At 39.6% G+C, this 24,527-nt stretch overlaps 1 protein-coding gene across 11 annotated transcripts in view; it reads right to left on the reverse strand.

The window, feature by feature from the left end:
• Positions 1–19,887: 19,887 nt before the first annotated feature.
• The window catches only part of CDH11 (cadherin 11), a 79,263-nt gene continuing 74,623 nt past the window's right edge, over positions 19,888–24,527 (reverse strand). For all 11 annotated transcript variants that reach the window (XM_075765870.1, XM_075765860.1, XM_075765859.1 and 8 more), the window contains 2 exons: positions 22,193–22,444; positions 19,888–21,197 (listed from right to left, as the gene is read on the reverse strand). In XM_075765870.1, coding sequence (XP_075621985.1) covers positions 20,701–21,197; positions 22,193–22,444 — 749 coding nt within the window. In that variant the 3' untranslated portion in view covers positions 19,888–20,700. The remainder of the gene's footprint in view (positions 21,198–22,192; positions 22,445–24,527) is intronic.

Consider the following 24,527-nt stretch of genomic DNA (forward strand, 5'->3'; position numbering starts at 1 on the left):
GTGTTCTTACATTTCTTGTGGGAAGAGGGGGAGAGAGTGAGATTATAGCCTTAGATTATACAGTCATAGTAAATTATTCATTATTGTGATGTATATATAGCATCTGCCTTAAGTGGTACTTCAGCAACATGGAACATGACAGGTGGTTTCTTTTTTTCATAGAATCACAGAATCACACAATGGTTTGGGTTGGAAGGGGCCTCAAAGATCATCTAGTTCCAACCCCCCTGCTGCGGCAGGGACACCCTCCGCTAGACCACGTTGCCCAAAGCCCCATCCAACCTGGCCTTAAACACTTCCAGGGATGGGGCCTCCACAACCCCTCTGGGCAACCTGTTCCAGTGCCTCACCACTCTAACAGGAAAGAATTTCTTTCTAACATCTTATCTAAATCGACCCTCCTTCAGCTTAAACCCATTACCCCTTGTTCTGTCACTACACTCCCTGATAAACAGTCCCTCACCATCTTTCCTGTAGCCCCTTCAGATACTGGAAAGCTGCAATTAGATCTCCCTGGAGCCTTCTTTTCTCCAGGCTGAACAATCCCAACTCTCTCAGCCTGTCCTCACAGGAGAGGTGCTCCAGCCACTTTCCTAATGGTTAAATAGACAGAAAGCCCAAGACAACTTCTTTCTTCTATTTCACCCTTTTGTGGTTTTTCTCTTCCCTTTTTTTAACTTCATGAACGTGTGCTTTATATGAAATAATATGACAAAAGAATGAAGACAGTATTTATACAGGACAGAACTCCTTTTCCAATGCACTATGTAAAGCATCTTGCATGCATTGACATTACTCCTCTCATATAAATTTAAAATATGTATTTCAAAACTTTCCCATGCTTCTAAACCATAAATATTTAATTCTCAGTATTATCATCAATCAGTTGAGGTGATCTGTGAAAGATATTGGTGGTAAAATCTTCCTGTGCTGTTTGCTCTAGACCTCCAGAAGCACTCCAGGTTCACGGAGAGCTTCTAAGGAGCTGATGGCAGAGGGGGGGGCATTGATTAATGGCTCCCTGGGATTCTCTGACACCTCTGCCTGGATCAGAGAGATAAGAGTCAGCCCGAGTCTGCCAGAGAGCAGTGCTTTATACAAGCGAGGCAAAGGTTAGCAGCACGGAGGAATCCCTGCAAGAAACGTGAGATACGCAGCTTCCTCTGGGGCAGGATAATGGTCTGCAAAGGGGAGTAATGGAGTGAAGGATCGTTCTGTAGTACTCAAGCAAAAACAAGAGACAAGACAAATGGTGTCAAAGGGTTAGAATAAAAGCAAGAATAAGAATCCACAAAGAAATGAAGCTTAAAGTATGTCATGTTTTGTGTTGGGGGGGGGTGTTGTTTGGTGGTTTTTTGTTTTTGTTTTTTGTTTTAAGTACAGTTTAATTTATCATCTATAACAGAGGGCTTTTGTCATGGGGTTTTGTTTATTCATTCTTTTATATCATAATTTGCCATGCTAAACAAAGTGCACTTCTCCATTGTGGAAAGAGTATCACTAATACACCTAACAGTACAGTCCTTATTTAGTCAAAATAATGCTCACATTATAGCGGTGCAAGGAAAATTCAGATTGGTTAGAGTAGCCTGGTCTGCAAATGTGTGTTATTTGTGATAATTAGCACAAAACATCTATTGTAGCAAAGCAGTTTCCATGACCCAAGAACATTGCTAGCACTTCTTCCATGTAAAATAAAGCAGAATGCAGGAATTTGCAAAGCTCAGTCATCCCTTTAGCCCAGCGTCGTGCCTTTGGAAGTGTCCAGAATCACATGCTTCACAAGAAAATGGAAAAATTGCATTTTATGTTAAATTTATGTTTTCCCCAGACTGTGCTTAGAATCCATGGTACAAAGCAAGTAGTCTTCTTGTAATCAGTTTCCACTTGAAGTTATTGGAATATTTTTCTTGAGTAAAATGTCATCACACAGGTTGCATTTCTGACCAAGCAGAGCTTTGTTATTTACAGATCTAACTATTGGTAAATGCTGTGCATAGAGATAAAGGTGGCTTTAAACTTTGCAAATGTCTTTTGCAAAGAAAGGCATAAGATAGCCTTGGGAGAATTCTGTAAACAGAGTTTGATTCAGAGAACCTGGGAATCATTGGAGGGGAAAAAAATTTGGCTTACTATTCAAAGTAGGAAATTCTGAGGCATTTGGGATTACTTGCACAAATGAGCCAGGAGCACAAATCCTTGGAATGGGAATTATTTCAAAATTATTGTAGATTGATATCACTGACAGGGCTTAACTGTGTCCTTTTCGGTGGGAAAGATAAGGGGAAAAGGTCCATCAGTGCATGACAATATAAACTTGTGGTCGGCATGGAGTCTGAAAAGGACAAACATCTACAGCATGTTCCAGATGTGGGAGGGCAAAGCCTAGAAAGAGTTATTAGAAGCTCCTAATCCCATGGGTGCTCTGTTACACAGTAAATTGTATTAACTGGTGGCCTTGGAGAGAGAGCTGCAGGTGAAAATCACCTACAGAAATTCAAGATAAAGTGTTTCTTTGGGCCAAGAAGGAGGATTTAGCTCCTCAAAGACCTTTAATCAGAAGAGTCATTGGTAGAGACGTTTTGAGACTGCAAGGATACATCTTTCAGTTACATCATTACTCATAAGAGCTCACACACAACCCACACCTGCAGCACGCTTTTTGAAACTGCAACTGGAGAGCAACAAAACATAAACTTAGAAAACAACATAGTTTCGTATGGAGTTGGTCTTTAAACAACAGTGGAGGATTAGTAAATCTCATTTTAGAGAGATAAATCTTTGCTGCTTGAAGCATTAAAATAAAAACATTGCATTCTTTCACTAAAAGAAATTAATGTATTTACAACTATTGTCATTACTGTAATCAAACAGAATGGCCAAAGGCTACTGCAAGCAAAGGGCTTATTCACTACATGGCATAGCTGGGCATAACTGCAAACAATGACCACTTGTGCCATGCTTACCTTCTTGGCTACAATGGCTCTGAGAGGCGGCACTAGAACCCAAAAGAACAAGATTTTTAAAAAGGTAATGAAGAATTTTTTTTTTAATTTTTTTTTTAGGCAAATGGACATCTAAGAATTTTGTTGCCTATAAACATTTTTAAAAATCCTACTAGATACCCTACACTAGTGAAATAGCTTAAGAAATAACGCTTGTAATTCCTGAAGTTTTGAAGGGCCCCTTCTTCTTCCCTAGGTCTGTGAGATGTTGGCCATGGCTTTCTTATGGACTTAGGCTTGTAATGTCAAGGTTGCTACAACTGAAAAGCAAATCTATGAGGGGAGTTTTGCTAGTTTAAAAATCTTAAAAGTACAGTCTCACTAGGGAGAAAGGTTTGGAAATAAAAGGATAAGCTAATTATTTATAATTAGGTCAGACTGGGTAGGCTGATTGCCATAATTAACATTGCCTAATGACTCTCCTCAGGGATTTTACTTGGCTATAACAGGTGAAATCTGGTAAAAGTGGGTATCTATTCTGCTCTTCTGATGTGAGAGCATTTACTGCTCCCGACTAAAGTAGACGTGTGAGCACGGACGTGCGTGGGAGGCTGGGAGCGCTACAGGCGCAGCGCGCAGTGCGGGTTGGAGAGCGTCGGGGAAATGTAGGTTAGTGTGCTGGAAGGCTGAGCAGACTGGGTTAACGCGATCGCTCTCAGGAGGGAAGTATGTGTGGGCTGGGGAAACACTCCTGAGCTAGCAATGAGGGAGCTGGGTGAAGCTTATAAGTGGTTAGAGATCTATGCATCAAAGCAAACTGCAGCATTTCTTAATCAAAAAGGAATCTCTAGAAGGTAGAGGAGAAGTATTCAGGTGGCTTAAACAGCTAGGGGGACTTCTTACAGACTGAGTTAACCAGCGGTACACAGGCTGTGCATGTAAATATTTCACACGGTAATAATGAGTCATGAACGTTTCCTTCCCATGGCTTCTTGCAGAATAAGCTCAGAGAAGGTCCTGCGGGATCCCCTACTGAGTGTGTGCTAGCAGTTGTGCCTGACTATACGACGTTCTCCTACAGCGCATTTTCATACCTGCCCGTGTCTCACTGCAGGAACATTTTCTTCCTTCAGCCTGGTTGCTTTAATCCTCTCTACAACACATATAAAATGAAGCTTGATAATAGCCAAGTGGACTCAAGAAATAATTAACAGCAAAGAGGATAGAAAAGAACCACTTACTTCAAGCCTACTTAGGAAGAGCACCACATACACCTTGAAAGATAGAGCAAAACTCCTGACATGACCCTTGTGCAGCTTGCCATCTGGGTGGTCACAATTTCAGCCTCCATCCAAGCCTTGGCCTTCACAAGCAGTATCATGCTAGCAGTCCTCGTTTGTACTGCAGGGAAACACTAGCTCAAAAGTGCTTTGTTGACCAAATGGTAGTTGCCTGACAAGGAGAAAGAAGATATAACAGTGACCGGTACAAATCATTTAGTACATAATAGGAGACAAGGTAATTTCTCCACAGAGGGACTGACAGGCAGGTAGTGGAGGCTGATTGGTGTTGCCCAATTTTTAATATCATGTGTAGCTCAATTAAAAAAAATGCTTTTCCATCTCCACTGACTTCAGACTCAAATGCTTTTAAGAGGGCTTCCAGGTCTTTCGTAGGTATTCAGTGGTATGGTGAGGGCAAATAAATACACCCAACCGTGCAGCTCTGATTTGAGCCATATTGATGCCTCTCTACTACCTCTTAGAAATGTGACTGAATGTGGGGGGTTTTATTCAGAATTAAGATGGCTGTGTGAGCTAAGAAAATGGTTAGTGGATCTACAAGACTCACAGCTATCAAGATGCACAACCAAAAGACAGATTATTGCTAGAACTGTGTGAAAAATGCAGACTATTGACATTGATGTGCATTTTCAATTCACATATAGCTTTCATTGAAACATTCATGTCCAAAAAAACCCCAAAAAACCCAACAAAACTTTACAAAAATCAAAACATTTAGTGTTGACAGATTTCAAACACATCTCCCTGTTTCCATTTGCAATAGTTTTCATCTGGAAGTTTATTTCAAGTTTATGTAAACTTTCCCTCTGAACCATACAAAGGTGTTCTTAAAATACTGAAATCCAAAGTGAAGTGTTCATTGCAGATCAAAGTAAATGCTTTCATTCTCTAGTAAGCTTCTAATCCATTCCTTTCCACAAAAAACTTTAAAAACATTGTTCTGACAATTTTTTTTTTTTTTTTAATTAAAAAAAAACCAAACCAGCCAACCACTTAATTTGGAGGCAACATGGGCAGCATCCTGATCAAGCACAGCCAGACACTCATGGTGCCACAGTTTTATATGGGCATTAAACAGAAGAACAACTGTTAACGTGACCTTCATATTACAAATTTTGGTAATCAGCAACCGTAGTTAGGCACTCGGAGGGCCTTTTTAGCTCTTGCTTCTCTGATGGTTACTCTCCCCAGGTTACCACCAGTGTCTCACCCATACATTGTTTGAAGTAATTTAGGACCTGTCTCGATTAGCCTCATTTTCCCTCCTGCCTGTGTTAAAGGTTTCTGTTTTACCTTCTTGCAGGAGAGGACTCTTGGGGTGCGGAGTTTTAATTACCGTGTTGGAAAGGACATTACCCTTGACCCAATGAAAAACAATACACCATTGTCTCACAATTATAGACCAGTTTAAAGAGGACCATTGTAAGTCTGCAGTTCACAGGTAGGACTGTCAGCCTGGAAATCCCACGCTGACGCCAAGGGGTATGTAGCAGCCACTGGAGGAACTGTGAACTAAATGAATGAGTTCCATTGAAACTGCTCCTAAAAGAAAAGACTCATGCACTCTTAACCAGCACAAGATTGTTCATTATAAAAAAATAGTACCTCCACATTTTAAACTAATGATGACTTTTAGGCATGGTGTAATTATAGCACCAGTGGGAACCCATATGTCACCGAACTTTCAAATGTAAAGGTTGTGCCTACAAAATGAAGCCATATATTCCCATTAATTGAAGCAGTTGATTTCCAGTTACACAATATTAGTTTTAATGGTGAGACTATTAGAAAGTCTATGAATTTCTTTTTGCTACTGATCTGTAGTGTTAAGGTGGCACACTTTAAACTGGTGAAAGATGGTAAGAGGGTGACATTTGTGCCAGCAAAGTTATACATATAGGTGACTCTCATAGTTGTCGTCTGTAAGTTAGCATTAGCATAACCTTGGAGGAATGGTAGTTTTGTGCTGTCAGCACAGCCTGCACAGCTAGAGCATAAAGGATTAGCAAGAGAAATTTTGATGAGGGTATTTACTACTAATGACTGCCTTCAAAATTGCCTTTTATCTACAGCTTTTCAAAGCAGTTTCCATTCATTAAGCCTTATAAAACCTTTGTAAAATTGGTAGCAGATATAGAAATGCAGATATCTTTGTGCCAAAACACACAGTAATACTTTGACAGAAAAGGGCAGCAGTACACTCTAAACATTATTTAAAATCGGAATTGCACAATTTTACAGTGATGCTATTGCTCTGTTAATTAGAGTTTGACCAGAACAGGGGAACAGCCCTGCCCTTAAGAAAAATGGTGTGGAATAATCAGTAAATAATGCTCAGGGCTTCTGTTTTGTGTTTTAGCAGTAAGACAGATGTATGTTACACAGTGACATATAAAAAAAAAAAAAGTTAAGAATATGAATGGCACCTGTTCTTTTATTGTAATGAAATCTGCTTCCCAAACTGCCAACCCCAAGAGATCAAAAACAGTGAGTCAGGCCTACTAAACTGATGAGCTAAAACCCCCGAGAGCTGAAAAATAATAAATGTAGGGTGGGGTTTTTTGAGGAGGTCTTTTAAGCCTCTAGAGTCAGATTTTCATTGATCTACAGCCCCATGGAATATGAAAAAGGAAAAAAAAAAAAGAAAGGAAAGGGAAAGGGAAAGGGAAAGGGAAAGGGAAAGGGAAAGGGAAAGGGAAAGGGAAAGGGAAGGGGAAAGGGAAAGGGAAAGGGAAGGGGAAGGGGAAGGGGAAGGGGAAGGGGAAGGGGAAGGGAAAGGAAAGGAAAGGAAAGGAAAGGAAAGGAAAGGAAAGGAAAGGAAAGGAAAGGAAAGGAAAGGAAAGGAAAGGAAAGGAAAGGAAAGGAAAGGAAAGGAAAGGAAAGGAAAGGAAAGGAAAGGAAAGGAAAGGAAAGGAAAGGAAAGGAAAGGAAAGGGAAAGGAAAGGAAAGGAAAGGAAAGGAAAGGAAAGGAAAGGAAAGGAAAGGAAAGGAAAGGAAAGGAAAGGAAAGGAAAGGAAAGGAAAGGAAAGGAAAGGAAAGGAAAGGAAAGGAAAGGAAAGGAAAGGAAAGGAAAGGAAAGGAAAGGAGAAAAAACTTCCTAATCTAGTTATTACTTTTTCAATAATGGGTTAAGTCTCAGTGTTGCTATTTAAATTTCTGGTTACTTTAAGAGCCTCAAAAATCAGCAGTTGCTATAGGAGCAATGTTTAAGGGCCATCAATACAATTAGTCAGTCCTATAAAAACACAAGAAATTTAATAGCATATAACTGAAGGCTGCCAAAATATACAGTAATCTGGTGGAAATCTGAACTTATATGCACATGTGTCGGTGTGAGTCAATGAATGATATGTACATTAACAAAAAAGTAGAAACACATTTTTTACTTGGAAATTACTTGTGGAACAAGCTTCACAGGATCTCTGAATATTTTTAAAGGGAAAGACGTAAAAGATAATACACAGGATGACTTGCAGAATCAGCCATGCAGTGTTCAAAGGGCTACAGGAATTTTTTGAGTCAGTAAGTGATAGCACCGCCCTGCAGTGATCAGAAGACTGAAGGGTCATCGTCACAGTGAGTAAAACATTGCATCCAATTTGGGTGGCTTCCAGGAACTTTTGTTATTTAGTTAGTTTTCTTATTGCTTTGTCATTTCAACTCATTAAACTATCAAGAATTTTATTCCACTTAAAAACAAACAAACAAAAAAATTCTGCCAGGTAAATGGTGCAGAAGAAGGTAGGATGAGCGCCAGGGCTGGTACCCTGGGAGTGTGGGGAAGGCAGCAGGAGGGTGCAAGAAGGCTCTTTGCAGCTCCCCCCCCCCATAACTTCCCTAATGGTTTGTAGAGGGGAACCTGTGGACATTTACTCTTTAATTTTTGGTGGGTGTGAAACATCCTCACTAACTTAGCATAAAGGCCTAACCAGGTCAATAATGGTTATAATAGAATTGTTATAAAAAGTTAAAGTGTCTTCTGTAGGTAACTTGGCTCGTAACTGCTTATGAAGTAGTCAGGGGTTTTTTTGTTTCTTAGGGCTGTAAAGCTGTAAAGTTGTTGATGAAGGAATCACTTGTTGGGTGAGAAGCAGCACTCTCATTTCTGGGTGGAGGGCAGAAAGCTAGATTTCAGTTTGCAGTGGTCATGCTGGTTAAAATATTCCCATTCTGCAGTGTTAATCTATTCTTTAATGGCCTGACTCTGGCTATCTGAAATTCACTGTAGGATTTTTTTTCCACCCAGTTTGATTCACAGCATTTTCAATTATTTAGATAGAAAACAAACAAGCAAACAAACAAAAAAATTGTTTAGTTCCACAAGAAGATGGAAACTTTCAAATAGGTTCATGGAGCACAGATCCTTCTACAAGGAGGATCTCGGGAAATGCTTTGGAAAAAAGGACACTTCAGATTTCGGGTTCTTTTGAAGCCGGCACTAGGCACCAACAGAGCTTTGAAGTCTTTTAAATGCTTCTTTTATATACAATTGGCACACAGCTCAGTTAAAACACTCAGCTAATTTTTAATCAGATATAGATATATGAAAAAGCATAGAATAAGCATGTGGATTTCTGTTATAAGGCTTGTTGGCTATCCGAGTACTGTTGAAAAGAGGCAGCTATGTTTCAGTACTTAATGTGACTGTAATAACTGCATGGCCACAAACCATTAGGTTCTTCATCTGATAGGTGATTAATTTCCAGGGAACATATGTTAAGAGAATAACATATTTCCCCAGACCTCCTCCCCCCAAAAATAAGCATAAGAAAAGGGTCTCACAAAGCTATGATGTCAATGCTTTGTATTTACTGACAGAAAAATGAAAAAAAAAAAAAAAAAAGAGAGATGAAAAATTAGAAGAATAAGGTTTAAAAAAATTATACCAGCAAAACTAGTTCTAGTGTTTTGGTCACTAGAGGGGAAACAAATATTCCCACAATTTCTGGAAAGTTCCATAAAGAAGTAATACAGCAGTCACAAGGAAAAAAATGATTGCAACTAATTTACTGTGAGTGTGAAATGAAATGTATCATTGCTGGTCCCTGACGTCTGCAACTCAATAATGCAGGTGCATAAAATGACTATAATTTCTTAAGAAAAGAAAACTTGTTTAAAGACTTTTAAAATAATCGGAAATGTCATTACGCTGACCCTTCCCACATCCTGTTTTAACCCTCTTCATAGGCAGCACAATGCTCGGGCTCCTCTGTGTGGGCCGATGCTGAGCCTGGGGAGGGCATGGAGAGGATCGGAGCATTTGCTGCCCAGACTCTGCAGAGAATTTAGCTGCCCAGTACTACGAGGTCTTCACTGACCAGCTGCAAACTGAGATTTCCACCCTCCACCCCCCACCCTAAGGCTTATACATTTTTCTACATTTGGATAGGTTTTTTCTTAGGGAGTGCTGAGTGTAAATCAATCAGTGACGACACGGTTTTCCTCCTGCCAGTTTCCACAGCCCTGCTCCAATTCTTAGCAATGCTGAAATTTCATAACAAAAACAGTTGTCAGGATTCTTTTAATCTTAGGTCTAACATTTTCACTGAAACTTTTTACCTACTCTGTTCCTCCAAAAACTTAACTTTTTTAAACTAATTCGGGAAAAAAAAATGAGTCTAAACAGTTTGTATTTGACAATTTATGAACGTATATGTGTGTGCTCATGCGCACGCATGCATGCATGTGTCCAGGGTGGGTCTTGTGACGTGAAGTTACAGTACTGTCTATGGTGTTATTGTGTAAGGGCATTTCAACAGGGTTTTCAAGAGTGTCTTATGTCAATGCAAATGTTTGAAAAAATAGTGAAAAAACTAAATCTGTCTGTAAAATTCCCTGTTTATTGTGCAAGTTTTCAACATATGGACTTACATATCAGTATCGAAGTCATCTATTTCACCTGTCTCATTACAGAAGTATATGTAACAGCTATAAGAATGTAAGGGTTATATAAAATTGTATCCACTATTTATGTATTATTGTATCCAACACATATGTCCTTTCCATATGGGATGTTCTCACTGTACAGAACATGGTCGGTTCCAAGTATAACTCAACAGAAGCATTCAACCTTTGATTTTAAAACTGTTATCATCTCCACTTCAACAACCCACGTTGAAAGGAAATTCCAGATTGTGGGGGGGGGGGGGAATGGCTGCCAATCTGAATAAGGAGGAACATCGTCAGATGGCAGGGAAGTATTTGTACTAGTTGTATTAACAGAAGCAATGACCTTTACACACTCCAAAACAAGCCATATGGGCCTTGGATCACAGCAACCGTTTGTCAAGCAAAACTCCTGAATCATTTCAAGCAGTGTTCAAACACAGTCGTAAGGAGCCTGAACACAAAAAGCTCTTCTAAAACGCCTCTCTGAAAGGGGGGGGGGGGATGCACCACGGTTTGAGGTAACTGCTACTTAAACCTTCAAATCCTAAAGCAAAATTTTTTTGCATAAATTTTAGCCTATCCATTGTTGGGGATGGAAAACAGATGGGCTGCAGTTTAGCATTGCAGCAAGAATCCAAATTCAACTCTCTGGTTTGTTCTTAGGAGAGTTAATGAAAGTTGAATAATATGCACTGGCAGCCCCCAAAACCCTCTGTGTTTTTCTTTCTCTTTTCTTTGGCAGGGTGAGACTATTCTGCATTAGATTTGCATGTGGCCACCTTTCTCCCTAGCGTAAGTCCAGTGATTCCTCTGACCTTATTTCTGATGAGTATGGGCCCTAAACTTTACAGCCTTTGCCCTCATTTCTTAGGCAATCTCTATGCTCCTTATAGCTTCTGCAAGTCAGCCAGAAGGACCAGCAGAAGTGAGCAATGATTTAGTATTTACCCTATTTATTCATTAAGCTGGTGAGAGTGATATTATGCTCCTCCATGACAACACTGATCTTTAACTGAAACAAATTAAAACCTATGCCATAAATTTTCTTAACGGAGAGTAATACACCGAGTTCTGGATGCTTGTGGCAAGGATATTAATGGCATACTCAGGGTGGCAAGCAGAACACATTTTAAATGTAATCTAAAAGAGATCAAGAAAGAAAATGCCATCTTTCAGTGGAAACAACAACAAAAACCAGAGACCAAATCGAGCATGTGACCTTTCCTGTGAGTAGCACGAACAGAGTAAAAAAGCATGCTGAACTCTGCTTGGAAACCTTCAAAGAGAGGCCTAGGTCATGTGTCAGAAATCAGGTCTAGTAAAGCAATGCAAACAATGAAGTCTTCCGAATTTAAGTAATGATGGGATTCAAAAATGGCAGACAATGACTAATTCGGAAATTTCTGAGAAAAGGCCAGAAACTCTTTCGCAGATAGTTAACTCTTAATTTGGCCCATTAAGTGGAACAGTCTTTTACCTGCTGGACATCCCACTTCACTGCCTTTCAGCTGTGAATGAGGAAGCTTTTGTAAATGAAGCACTTGAAGGCTATTTCATGCTTTACAGCAATGCTCTGACCTGACCCCCCCCACCGCTGTGACAGCAGAGAGCACGCAACCAAGAGGGGAGTCCTGGGAAGGAACCCAGCAGAGAATGGATGAAAGTTTTCTTGAGGTCTGTCACTTTTCTTAAAGACCAACCGGGTTGTGAGAGAAAGGGATTTTTTTTTTTTTTTAAGAGCTGCAAGGTTACATTTGAAGTCAGCAGTGGTCCAGAGTCTCTAAAATGTTGCACCCCCCAGCAGATCAGCAGGGCCTCCTGAACGGAGTTGCTCCCATCTGCCAGGCCTCAGAGCAGCCCTCTTTCATCTAGCATAGAAGCAAACCTCCCCACACTGGTTTGTCTCCCCGTCTGGGCTTTGGTGTTGGGTCTCTGTCACGGCGAAGTGATCAAAGTGGTGGCTGGAGAAAGGGCACTGAAGCAAGCATTGAGAACCGAGTCCCTTTTACACCTCCAGACGTGCTCAGGTGGTCTTGCTTGTCTTGTAGACGTCTCTTTCACGCCCTATGTGACATTGTACCAATCATCTGCCACAAAATAGGTTTTCTGAATCGTCTATCCTCCCACTCCTCCCTGAAACAGCTTTCAAGAGGGGTGGTGGGTTGGTCACAGCACGCTGCTCTGGCAGCGGCAGCTCTGCAGCTGGCACACCGGCGCTGCTCCCGAGGCAGCCGGGTGCCCCCTCGCCGGGCAGGGAGCCCTGCGTCTCTCGGCCGTCAGTGACTAGTCCAGCTTGTGACTCCCGGGAATATCTCATAAACGCTGCCCTTAGACTCTGCAGCCAACACAAATTGGTAGCAAAGAATGATAACGCCTGAGGCTTACAAGGCAGGTCACAAGAAAGGACATAGTCTGGGCTCTCAGAGACAGATTATTACAGTGACCTCCATAGTGCCGAATAAACCAAACAGCTGACTGTTACTGAAATTTGGCTCACCTCTTGTACGTGTGATGGGAAGGGGCTGGTTCTGCAATGAATCGCTGGCACGCAGCTTCATACGCTGCATTGGAAGGGTTAGCACAGGTTTCCAGTTTTATAGGTGCAGTGGGAATCTAATGCTCTTTTATTAGCACAACTCTATACTGACCTCCATGCTAAAAAAAGCAGGGACTTGCATATTATCTCGTAATCCACCAAGGGCAAATAAACATTCAGAAATTATTTCTTTTTTCCCAACTCTCATTAAACCTGTGGTCTCTGTTATTATCACGCAGACATTTTGCACTAGTTTTTTTAGTACAGTCAATGCCCTTTTTATTTTGAACCAGTTAATAGCAAAGCTTGCTTGCTCAAGTTTCTGATTAGCCACCATAGCTGAGTTTACCAACAATAGTCTCCTGTTATGCAGAGCTTTTAAGTCTTTAAAGAATTTGGTGACAAACAGCTTGTTTATACTGTGATCTCATCTGAAAAGCAGCCAGCAGATTTTTTTTTTTTTTTGAGTGTGCTTGTCCACTTCTTCCATGACCAAGCCGCTGGTTCAGCATCAGAAACATGAAGGTGGTAATGCAAAAGCCGTGCTGCGTATTTACAGATCGACCCGGTTAGTATTAGGTGGTTTTACAATGCACTGCTGGGCACATAAAAAAAAAAAAAAAAAAGCCTCGTATCTCTGTTCTAGGTGCCGGTGTGGTTGTGTGTTCAGTCAGATGGCGTCTGACCTCGCATCGCTGCACCTGGAGCAAGTTTAGTTTTGCAAGTGTGATGGGAAAGGGGAGGGAGCGGACAGCAAGAAAGCAAGCCTTCTGTTTTATCTACATCTTATAGTGGCTTGATAGTAGGTGCTGACCTCGCTGGTGATTTACAGTATTTCTCAGTACAATGAATTCCTGCTGTTTTCTTCTTGCTTTTTCAAAATGTTTTAAAGCAAGTCCTATGGCTTTATTTATTTTCCTCTTCTATTTTTCCCCTTTACTACAGTTGCATATTGTTACTTACATGAATGAAACATACAATCAGTTCTCTTTGGGTGGCCATGACAAAAAAAAAAAAAAAAAAAAGCCATTTTAGCAGTTCTTAGTGAGACACTTAGGTGTTATTGGAGGAATTTTTCTCCATGAAAGGAATTTTACATGACACCGGGCACTTCAGAGTAGTCTGCAGTGCAGTGGCAGTATGTGTAGGTACATAAAGTGTTCCTATTCTTTCATTTAACGATGTTTCAACACAGTGCGAGATATTAGCTTCCAGTAGTGTGGGAGCACTTAGATTACAGTAGTGTTACCTCATTATACTTACTATTATGATTGCTACCATTTATTCACAGTAGTAAACATTGTGCTAAATAGTAAGTGTATACAGGATCTAGGCTTTAGAAAATAATACAATTATGAGTACTGAACATTTTTGAGAGATTGTGTTTAGTGAAAAGCATTTGCTGGAGCACTGTGTAAAGCCACAGAAATAGGCAGTGCTCGGTTGTCAAAAACCTTTCCCTTTGTTCCCCCCCCCCCCGATAAAATTCTGAAAGAAATTAAATGTCTGAGAGTAAATATGATTCATTAGCAACCAAAACTGCAGAACCTAGGGGAGTCACCCATTCTGTCTTTGACCTCTTCTGAGACTATTAGCAAGGGTGACGATAGATAGTTGGGTGATGATGGTTTTTGAAGTGCAGATTTCTGCTAAATAAATGGACAAGCTATGTCAAATTTCTAGTCATTTCCAAGAACTTCTGACCATCACCACACAAATAGCTACTCTTTCATTCAGTATTGTGCTATACTAGAGCCACATAAATTAACACAAGAGAAAATTATGTTGTGTGAGTTTTTATAGTTTAATGCATCCAACTTTCCATTTTAGAAAGCAAAGAATGTAAACATCAGTTTTGCTTATATGTCTGGGTAACTTACAACAGCTCCATAATCAATAATAGAAAATGTTACTGAAAGGCCCGATAGACCTCAAAGAGATAATGTGAATTGGCCATTAACAGTAAGTCATTATAGAACTTATTAAGTGAAGCCTTGGGGCTGTCATAGAGCCTAAAGGTTGACATAAATTTTTCATACACGTTGAACTTTGCTAAATGTGCTTGCATTTGATTAATGATGACTTTCTTCAGTGAGCTAATAAGAAGGAGGAAAATACGAGCTCAATCTGCAGCGGGGAGAACAGTCTCCTGGAAGGAAGGCCATCTTTGGCAGCAGGAGAACAATGGGGCTTTCTAAAGACGCCCTGCCAAGTACGAGGGAGTTTATTACTCCCTGAAAAAATTGCTCCTTACCACCCAGAGACAGGGCACTGAGCACAGCATGCGAACATGGAAAGCCAGTTGTGTAGTTGTGGAAGTGAAAGCATCATAGCTCCAAAACAAACAAAAAAAGAATCCAACCCACCCCCTCCCCATCCCCCTTCAGACCTCCATAGATCACAAAGAACAATACAGAAGCACTTCATATTTATAAAGCAGCTCTGTGAGAGGAGCGGTATTGTCTGCAAGGCCTGCTGGTGACAGAGCTGGAGGAAATTTGCCTTGGCAGCCAAAGCAGTGAGTCATGGACTCATGGAATGATTTAGGTTGGAAAAGAAGACAACAAGCAGAAAATAAACCTTTCACTTGCAGAAAGGCCTGGAGAACAGCATATGGATTTGGTCAATTAAAATAAACATGTTTTTCGCTTGTTTAAAAAAAAAGGAAAAGAAAAGCAATTGGCAACCTCGGTCCAGTCACAAAGTCTAAGTCTCTTTCACTAACCGCCAAAAATGCTAGGCATGTCTTAAAATTCAGGGGATAGCTTTAAAAAAACTATAGAGCATTTTTTTTCCCTCTTTCTAGTTTTATACCTGTTAAAGATCACACTATTAAGTTTTTTATTTGGATTTATTTTAAAAGAGCACTCCTGTAATCAAGAATCTAGCAAACAGTCCTAGCCAGGAGGAATCAAGATAAACCAAAAGTCTCCTAGACTTAGATAGCTAATTATTAGGTATTGGTCCTGATTTTACAAAGACGAAAGGAAAAAAGAAATGCAGAAAATGTGAGATGCATCTATTCCTTCTCACCTCCTGGCAGTATGAGGTAGAAGATGATGTTTTATTCCCCATCGCTACCCGCTATGAATTAAGTGCCACTCCAAAGCAGATTTCCCCCAGCCATGGAGTGCTTTGCCTACCTGCCTGGCTGGGTAGTTCGGCTGTTGCTGGTCTTGATGCAGTTATAAGCTACTGCAAATGGACTAAACACATACGAAAAAGAAAAAATCAGGTTTTGAGTTTGGCAGTTAGAGACCTCACAAGGACTTTGATAATCTCAGGTTCAATTCCCTGCCCCAGTTCATATTTAATTATTTGTAGAACACAAATTAGCTTCAGTGGAAAGTCTGAAAGACTCTTGAAAAGGACACTTCTCTGACCCGTAAAGAGGTCTTGGAGTCACACACAGCCCAAGCGAGTCTCCTCCTCGTTGGGCATCTGCGTTCTCTTTCTTTCCACAAAGAAACCTGAAATGCTCCACATACGGTGCAGAACACCCACATGGGTAAGCACTTGCCCCTGGTGTGTACAACCCACCGCCTCTGTCCGGGAGACAGGAGGTCTTGGACATCGGCAAAGTCCACTGTGGATACGCACACATGAAGTTAACTGTGTTGTACATGGCAAAGCTGCTATCTATGTGTGAGGTCACGGCTTCTGCACTTCCTCTGCTGTGAGAAGGCAGAAGACCTAATTTTGGAAGGAGTTACTGAGGGAAGGAGTAATAAATACGGAGCTAAAGCTGGTGAGCAGGCAAGGCCCAGGACTCTGCACAGAGGTGCGAGCAGCGTGTTCTTCAAGTGACTATGGATCTATGAATCTCGATTGAGAAGAGGTCGGAGATGGTTAAAAATTGTTCTTGTGACTTGGGTATTCATAGCCAGCCCTGCTCAGTCAGTCAAGGATTTGAAACAGCCTTCCTTATCAAATGTTGAGATTAATGATATTAAATAATAGGAAAGTTGTTCACTAACATGTCGTGGCATGGAACCGGGTCAAACTGGTTGATCTCCAGTCTCAGCCCAAATTAGTGGAAACAACAAAGCTCCAGAGACCTGCATCTAACTCATTCTGACAAGCTCACTCATTCCCTTTCACAAGCCATTCCTTTTTTTTTCTTTTGTGGGTTTTTGTTTTGTTTTGTTTTGTTTCACTGTGGTTTGTTTGGGTTTTTTCTATACAGAATGTGATTTTGGTGCCGATTGTTCAGGTTTGGTTACAGTAGCTCAGTATTTTGATCAGTCACCAAAATGGAAACCTGCACAGGGTCTACCTAGATTTTTGTTTATTGAGCCTTTCTGTAAAAACATGTAATTCTGAGAATTCTGCTGGATGGGGAAGACATGAAAGAATTCCAGGCTTTTGGTCCCAGAAAGCTAAGGCTGCCTCTTTGTAAGCCTGATTTAAATTCCTGTTCTTGACTTATTCTGTAAGCTTATCAGCACCAACATGGTAAAATTCAGCATTTTATTTTGTCAGTCAATCAACAATATGGAGCCAAGAAAACATGCAAATTATTTAAAAGCTTTTCTCATCTGTGGTCATATCAGTTTCTGAGGCATGATCTCACACAAGATCATGCAAATGGTGGCAAGCTTGCAAGCTTGTACCCCTTGACACAGTATCAAAAAATGCTTGACAGAATGGCAAGAACATGACAGAGGCAATCTAAAAAATCCCAAACAAACCTTCCCCTTCCATATCGGTGTAAGTTTTGAGAGTTCCCTTAGCAACCAGCACTGAACTTGCATACTTAATTGCTTCTTGCCAGCGATGAGAGAAATTGTGTACAAACGCGCCGCGGATATACGTGAGATGGGGGGCACATCAACCTTGCTCAGATGCAAGTTCTTCTGGTGATAAGCTGCTAGACAAGGAGCCATTTATTGTTGCCAACACGAGCATGCACGTGTACTCAGTTCACAAAATAACCATCACTCCCGACTAATGTCACACTGTTACTCAGGGTATCTGGAGGGGTTTTGTTGTGTGTCTCCCCTCCCCAAATGATGTCTCAGGCAGGACTCACAAGAGGGAAAGAGAGGCCAAAACATCATCTGCACTCGCTACTGTCCCTTACCTTACCCAGCTCAGTCGTGGTGATCCTCCTTTTAATTAGGGTTTGTCTTCAAACCCACTGAAGTTGTAACTAATCTTGCAGTTGCCTTCCATGGATGTGAGGCTCAGTCGGGAAGAGATCGAGCCTACGCTAAAGGAGCTCGTGCACGTAAATCCCTTCCCGGGCTGCTGGGGTCCTTGGGAGCAGTGGGACAAACTACAGCCCCAGCCCCAGCCCCGATCTTCTCTGATTTATGTCGGGGACTAATGCAGTGCTGCTGCGCTGGGCTGGTTTGTGCGCTGCCAGATTATACACCCAAGGCTCCAGCAACCACTGCTGTGAAGTTTCACACAAATCAATGTCCTGTTGCTGTGCCAAAACACGCTGTTCGTTAGGGGTGCTGCAGATGATACGTAATGAGTATAATTCCCAGCATTTCAGAGGTTGTGTTGGCTGAGATTAGCAAGACTAACTTAATAAAACACTATAATAGCTGCACATTTGCTGGGAAGGGGAAAAATAATCAAATGAAAAAGGACAAAACCAGCAGGGAAAGAAAATTTATTTCCAAGCATCTACGAGAGTGCTACAAACAATAGAGACTAAAACTCAAAGCATTTAAAACTATTAAAAAATGTAGTTGACAATGTCCTTCTTAAAAATTAAACATAAAAATGTAGAAAATGCAGTTATTAATTCTAAAACTTGCTCAATAGTGAAATAAACCCAGATAGCATCAATGAGGATGGAGTCCTACAAATGACTTTTTTTTTTTACTTTATTTCCGTTTGTTAATTTGTAAATTGATACTCATTTCATTTTTAATGTTTATTTAAATTTATAATGGAGAAATGTGCAAATCTAGCAAAATATTCTTTGGATTATAAACAGAGAAAAATCAACAACCAAAGAAATTGGAATTGAGTTAATAATAAACTATAGAATTATATAGAATGCATACAGCTAGAATAAAGTGAAATATTACAATAAACATTGTAGAGCAAATCTGCTGATTTAGCAAACTGCCTTATAAAACATAGGGATATAATGGGACAAGTGAATATGTTATGAATATAGAGCTGAAACATCATTCATAATTTTAACAAGTTAAATTTTAATCTAACTACATATATGGGGGGCTTCAGAAAAGCAATACACCAACAAATCAGATTTCCTCTCAGATCAAGCAGTTTGGTACCTGACTGCAAATGAAGGACAGGGTCTGTAAAATGAACGGTAGAAAAATGTATATCATTTCTATTTATTGCCTCTTCCCATATTGCAGCTGCTGATCTCTGACCCTAAACAGCAAACTATATTAAATTTAGCAGAAGTACAGCTGTACACAGATGCTGAAAATGTTGATGCGCGGAACATATTCCAATCCCTTGCTCATTCTGAACTAATATAAAAAAAAGTTATAGATCATTTTTCGATTAAAAATATACATTACAAAGAACAACTCTGAAAGCACTCTGTATTTCTGTCATCACAAATTAAAATGTCTTCCTATCAGTAGATGATGCTATTCTACTGCAGTAAATGAAAAGAAAAAAAAAAAAAAAAAAAAACAAAAGAAAAAAAAAGTGCCAGAATCTTAATTACTACTCAGGTAAGGTAATTGTCAGGTAGAACAGTCTTTAGGGAACTTATAGTTAAACTGGGTCAGATTTAAGTCTCTGGAACCCACAGAAGCTTAGCACAGATACGGAAATTCACAAGCCTGGAGTAAATTGTAAGTACAGAGTACTCCTGTCCACTTATAAAATTATTTCTGAAACCTCTGGAATTTCTAAGATATAAGATAAATGCATATTACATGGGAAATATTGAAAAGTATTACACTTAATTTAATCCAGAAAACACAGTAGTATTATACGAAGATTATTACTGTGTTCTGGGAGCAGCCACAAGCTGTAGATAGAGAGGGTACAAAATGTTCACCAGACATTACATTTGTTTTAATCTAAAAAACATCTGTAAAATGTACTTGATTTTTAAATAATCACTTAACAAGGCAACAAACCAACTACAAACACATAATAAATAAGGCTATTAAAAGGTCACAATTGTAGTAAATTAGTCAGAACTATAAATGGGACATTAGAAACACTATGTTTTTCCTTATATGCTTAATAACCAGAACAAGAATTAAAAAAGAATCAGTTTATTTCAAAGTCTGCTTCTTATATTGAAGCACATATTAAAGCAACAGTACAATGTTCATAAAATATAAGTGTGATGCTGTAACATTTCTTACATGTCAGAATACTGATATTTGTATGTATACTAAAATAAGAATTTTAAAATTGTACAAATAGATACATTAAAAATGACATAGAAATAGGGCGCCTCCCACTGCAACAAGACAGAGTTTTTATATCTGGCACGTATTAGTTCAAGATGAAAGTATAAGCAAAAAGATTTACAAGAATCAGCAGTAACAAGTTTGATGCTCAAGAGACATAATAATTGTACATTGTACTGTACATACATCATATGGGTTTAAGCTGGCTGAATATTATATATTTCAAGTTTAAAAATGCACTACCATATAGAGTGTCCATAGTTTAAGGCGAAATTACAGCTCAGAACTGTTATCTTTCTAATTTGTGGAAGCTTCTTTGACATAAAAGATTTAGATGTTCATAATACATAAAAGATTCCCCTTATCTGTAGGTTTGCTTTTAGCATTTTCCTTCATTTAAATATTTTGTTTTTCTTAAGTGGGTTTTTTCCTCTAGTGAAGTTGGCAGCCAACTTCTATGTTTGCCTTTTGTAGGAAAAGGTACTTCACAGTATTTACCACTTTTATGTCCTTTTTTATCAAAGGAATCCTCTCTGTCAAACTTAAATGTTTAAATGAGATTTTTCTTGATTTTTAAAAAAATACCTGCTTACATTTCTTCTGGATTCTTCAGAACATCGGACACAGTTCTTAAGGCCAAATCTTAAACTTTATTGTTAAGAATCATCATCGAAAGTGTCTTTGGAGCCATACAAGTCTGCAAGTTTCTTAAATCGAGGTCCCCAATTTTGTAGATAGTCATAGTCCAAATCAGAATCTGTTGTCGCTGACTCTAATGAGCTAAGTGAACCAGCCACTGAGCCTCTTCCTTCATAGCCATAGATCTGAATAGAGTCATAAGGAGGAGCAGTTGGATCATTATCAGCCTCTTGTATTCTTGTGTTGATGAAATCATCAACATCAACACTATTAGGAGCCGGCCGAAGCCCTGGTCTTGGCATATACTGATACTCAGGTTTTATGTCTTTACGAGGAATAAATCCATTGATGCCATCGGGGTTCTGCAAAGTAGCTATGTCAAAAGCTTCCGTATCTTCCTCTCCTCCACCTTCATCATCATAAGTAATAATGTTCTCTCGGACATCTTCTTCTTCAAAAACAATCAGAGGTTCTTTTTTCTGTCTTTTCAGTGTTACAAACAACACTACAATGACTGTAGGAAAAAAAAAAGGCAAGTTAGACTGCCGTCTTAAAACAGTAGCTGCTCTATAAATAGATTATTGCATTCACTGAAACCTCAGCTTTTGTGCTGCAGTTCATCATGTATTTTTGCTAACATATGCATTTTTAACATACTTAGCTAGGTAAAAGCATTGAGGTTTGTACACAGAATTGAACATACTGATTTGAGGTTTTCTGTTTGGGCTGAATGCCATTCCTCTTACTAATTGCTCATTACCGCAAGACTAATTCAAGAAAAGCATTTGTGGGCCCCCAGTGCTGCATGAACAGTGTGGCACTGCCTTTGAGCAACCCAATCACATGTATATCTGTAACAAAACAAAGATGAATCTTTATTGTCTCCTGTATTCCCAAAGCTGAACTCTAATTCCATGTTGCATTTCCATGAAAATAGATTTTTTCTTAAGCAATGCCTCAAAACACATGTCTTTGTGTTGTGTTCCTTCTCACTTCAAATTTCTATAAAATAACTTTAAAATATATAAGAAAGACTATAAACTACTATGGGCAAATTAAAACATTTTATATAAATATTTTCAAATCATCAGGAAATGCTTTACAGCACTTTCTTAAAAACAGGTCTTCTGAGCCATTCATTTGTCTTCAACACAAGAGGAGTTAGAGGGAAATAGCTGGCAGGAGCCATTAATCCTGGCTGACCTCAATAAGGAACCTGTCATCCAGGGAAGATCACACAACTTAAAACTGTGTGTCATGACCTCCTTTAAGCAGTGTCCCTGATTAACTGATATTGGGCCGCAAAAGGACGTTCTCTGAGCACACCTAGACAAATTCATTGGTGTTTGCTATTGCAGTTATCATATACTGCATTTCAGCTGGGCAGATTAGTACCTTCTATAAAAATAAAAGCTAAGAAATGAAGATTTATTTATCCATCTTGGAGCTGAAGGCAAGGTTAAATTTTTAACACAAACAAGTGTAGAACAGTAATAAGAACTTCTTTACCTAACAAAATCACAATACAAGCAAGAATGGCAACTAAAGCTCCAGTGCTTAATCCAGCATTGAGCGTGTAGGCTTCGGCATTACAGGAGACCATGGAGCCGTTGCTGTCACAGCCGCAGACCCGAATGGTGAGAGTGTTGGTGCTGCTCATAGGGGGGAGTCCACCATCACTTATTACAATAGGAAGAAGGTACAAATCTTGCTTTTGGCGACTAAATCCTTCACGTCTAACAAGAACACTTGCTGTGTTATCTGTTTAAAGAAGAGAAATAGTCATCATTATTTTTTCCAAAGTCATCCTCTTAGTAAATATTGAAAAAATATATCTTGCTATAATGGCTCTGAATTATCAGATGTTTTAGCATTATTTGTGTAACAAACCAGTACAATGTATCGCTTCCTAACGACCCAAAAGCAATTACAGTATTGTAATTCAGTATTTCATTCATACAGTACCACACTTTTTTAATTATTTTAGGGTTACGCAAGGAACATAAAAAAAAATCTCTGTTAGTACCTCCTTTTAGAACCCCACTAACTTCTTGGGAAATTCACAATATTTCGTCAACTACCAGAATGACTGGGCTTTGGCATTGCTGTTTGAGCTGATTCTAGTCCCTTTCCAGAAGTAAAGCCTTCAGTGGAGGAGAAAAAAACAAATCCCCCTGATATTGTTCTTGGTGTCAGACCCACAGGAATGGAAGGCAGAAATCAGTACCAAAATGGCCTGTGTTAATGAGACTCCCACCAAAATGAAAAGCCAACATTTGCTGTGTGTCAGCAGGTTGGACCTGTTTCAGTAAGAAACACTAAAGTAAGCAGTATTTCGTCAGAACCTGTTTTTCAACCAAGCTCCAAAAGCCAGAATACATAAAGCTTGATCGTACATACACAGAATGTCTGGGCAAATTTTGAACTACATGGATGTGAGGAAGAGTCAAAGTATTGCTCTAGCACTATTTCCAGTTGTTCTCACTGAGCAGTTGCCTGCCATGGGCCTCCTGGTGCAGGGGATGGAAACCAAGCTGCCATCTCTGCCCAGAAGGTCATTTTGGATAGATAGTCCTTCACGCTTCCTGGGCAAAGGCGTTTGAAAGGGAAGTGTGTGACGTGAAATGCCGGGGTGAGACAGCCAGTGCTTCCTGCTCCCAGCCACGCCGGACAAAGGCTAGGAGACACAAACAGCATTTCCTTACTGTGCTCCTTGTTTCTCAGTTCTCAGACTGAACCAAAGTTTATAAAAATGTAAACATCCTGAAGTACATAAAATGAAACAATCATATCCGTGGTTTCCAGACCTTCAAAAACTAGTTTATATTGAAGATTTACTTCACACAATCTTTTCTCTTTTGCCATGTTATTTTTCACTATATAATGGAAAGAAAAAAAAAGAATGGTTCTTTTGTCTACTGAGGGAGGGCTATTCACCTCCAACGGTACCCATTTTACTATTGCCTTAGGGTACTGCAGAAGATTAATCATTTTCCTGTTGAAGAGTCAGCATAAATTTCAGAATTTAATAATGCAAATCATAAAACCTCTCTTAATGATCTAATCACTGCTATTTCCATGAAAGTTTGTGGATAAATTATACCAAAAGAGAAGTATTCTTGCTTTATATTAAACACCCTTGCAGGCAGTACACCCCCGATGTAGGACAAGGTCTGAAACTGTCCCCAAATTTGGTGGACACAGGTCAATTTATGGGATGAGAAGGATGTTTGCACTAGCACCCTGCTTAACTAACTCTCCCACTAATAGCTTCTACAGATCACACCAGAAAGGATGAATCTTTTTTAGGACTGTCCTAAATAGGATCTGTTTGCTACATGCCAGATTAATTCAACACCCCATATCTACACCTCTCCTGCCGGGCCCACCATACCTGATGCCCAGTGTGGTCACCTCGACATGACAAAACTGTAACCTTTGTGATACTGAAGTCTCACAAAAATAATGTCTGGATAGAAAACAGCTTGTTAACTTCTCCTTTGCATGATGGTCATATTTGCTAAGGGCAGGGAAGCTGATAAGGTCTGATTACTTATTGTGGGTTTTGGAGGTGGCCTTTGTCTCTTTTCAATTCTTCTAACCTCCTAAATGTTTACATGCAACATTTGCCCAGCTAGGCTTTGTAGCACAATTTTTTAAAGGACCTTAGTGATATCAATGTATGTGTCATAGGTGTCTTATTTTAGGACTTCAAATTAATGGGCTCATAACAATTTGGTATAAATAGAAATGTAATATCTAATATCTATTAACCTATCAACTAATACTTGAACTAATATGTATTGATATAGAATAAAACTATTCCACAGGGTTCTATAAAATG

The sequence above is a fragment of the Balearica regulorum genome, chromosome 13, assembly GCF_011004875.1.
Source record: "Balearica regulorum gibbericeps isolate bBalReg1 chromosome 13, bBalReg1.pri, whole genome shotgun sequence".
In the NCBI taxonomy this organism is placed as follows: domain Eukaryota; kingdom Metazoa; phylum Chordata; class Aves; order Gruiformes; family Gruidae; genus Balearica; species Balearica regulorum.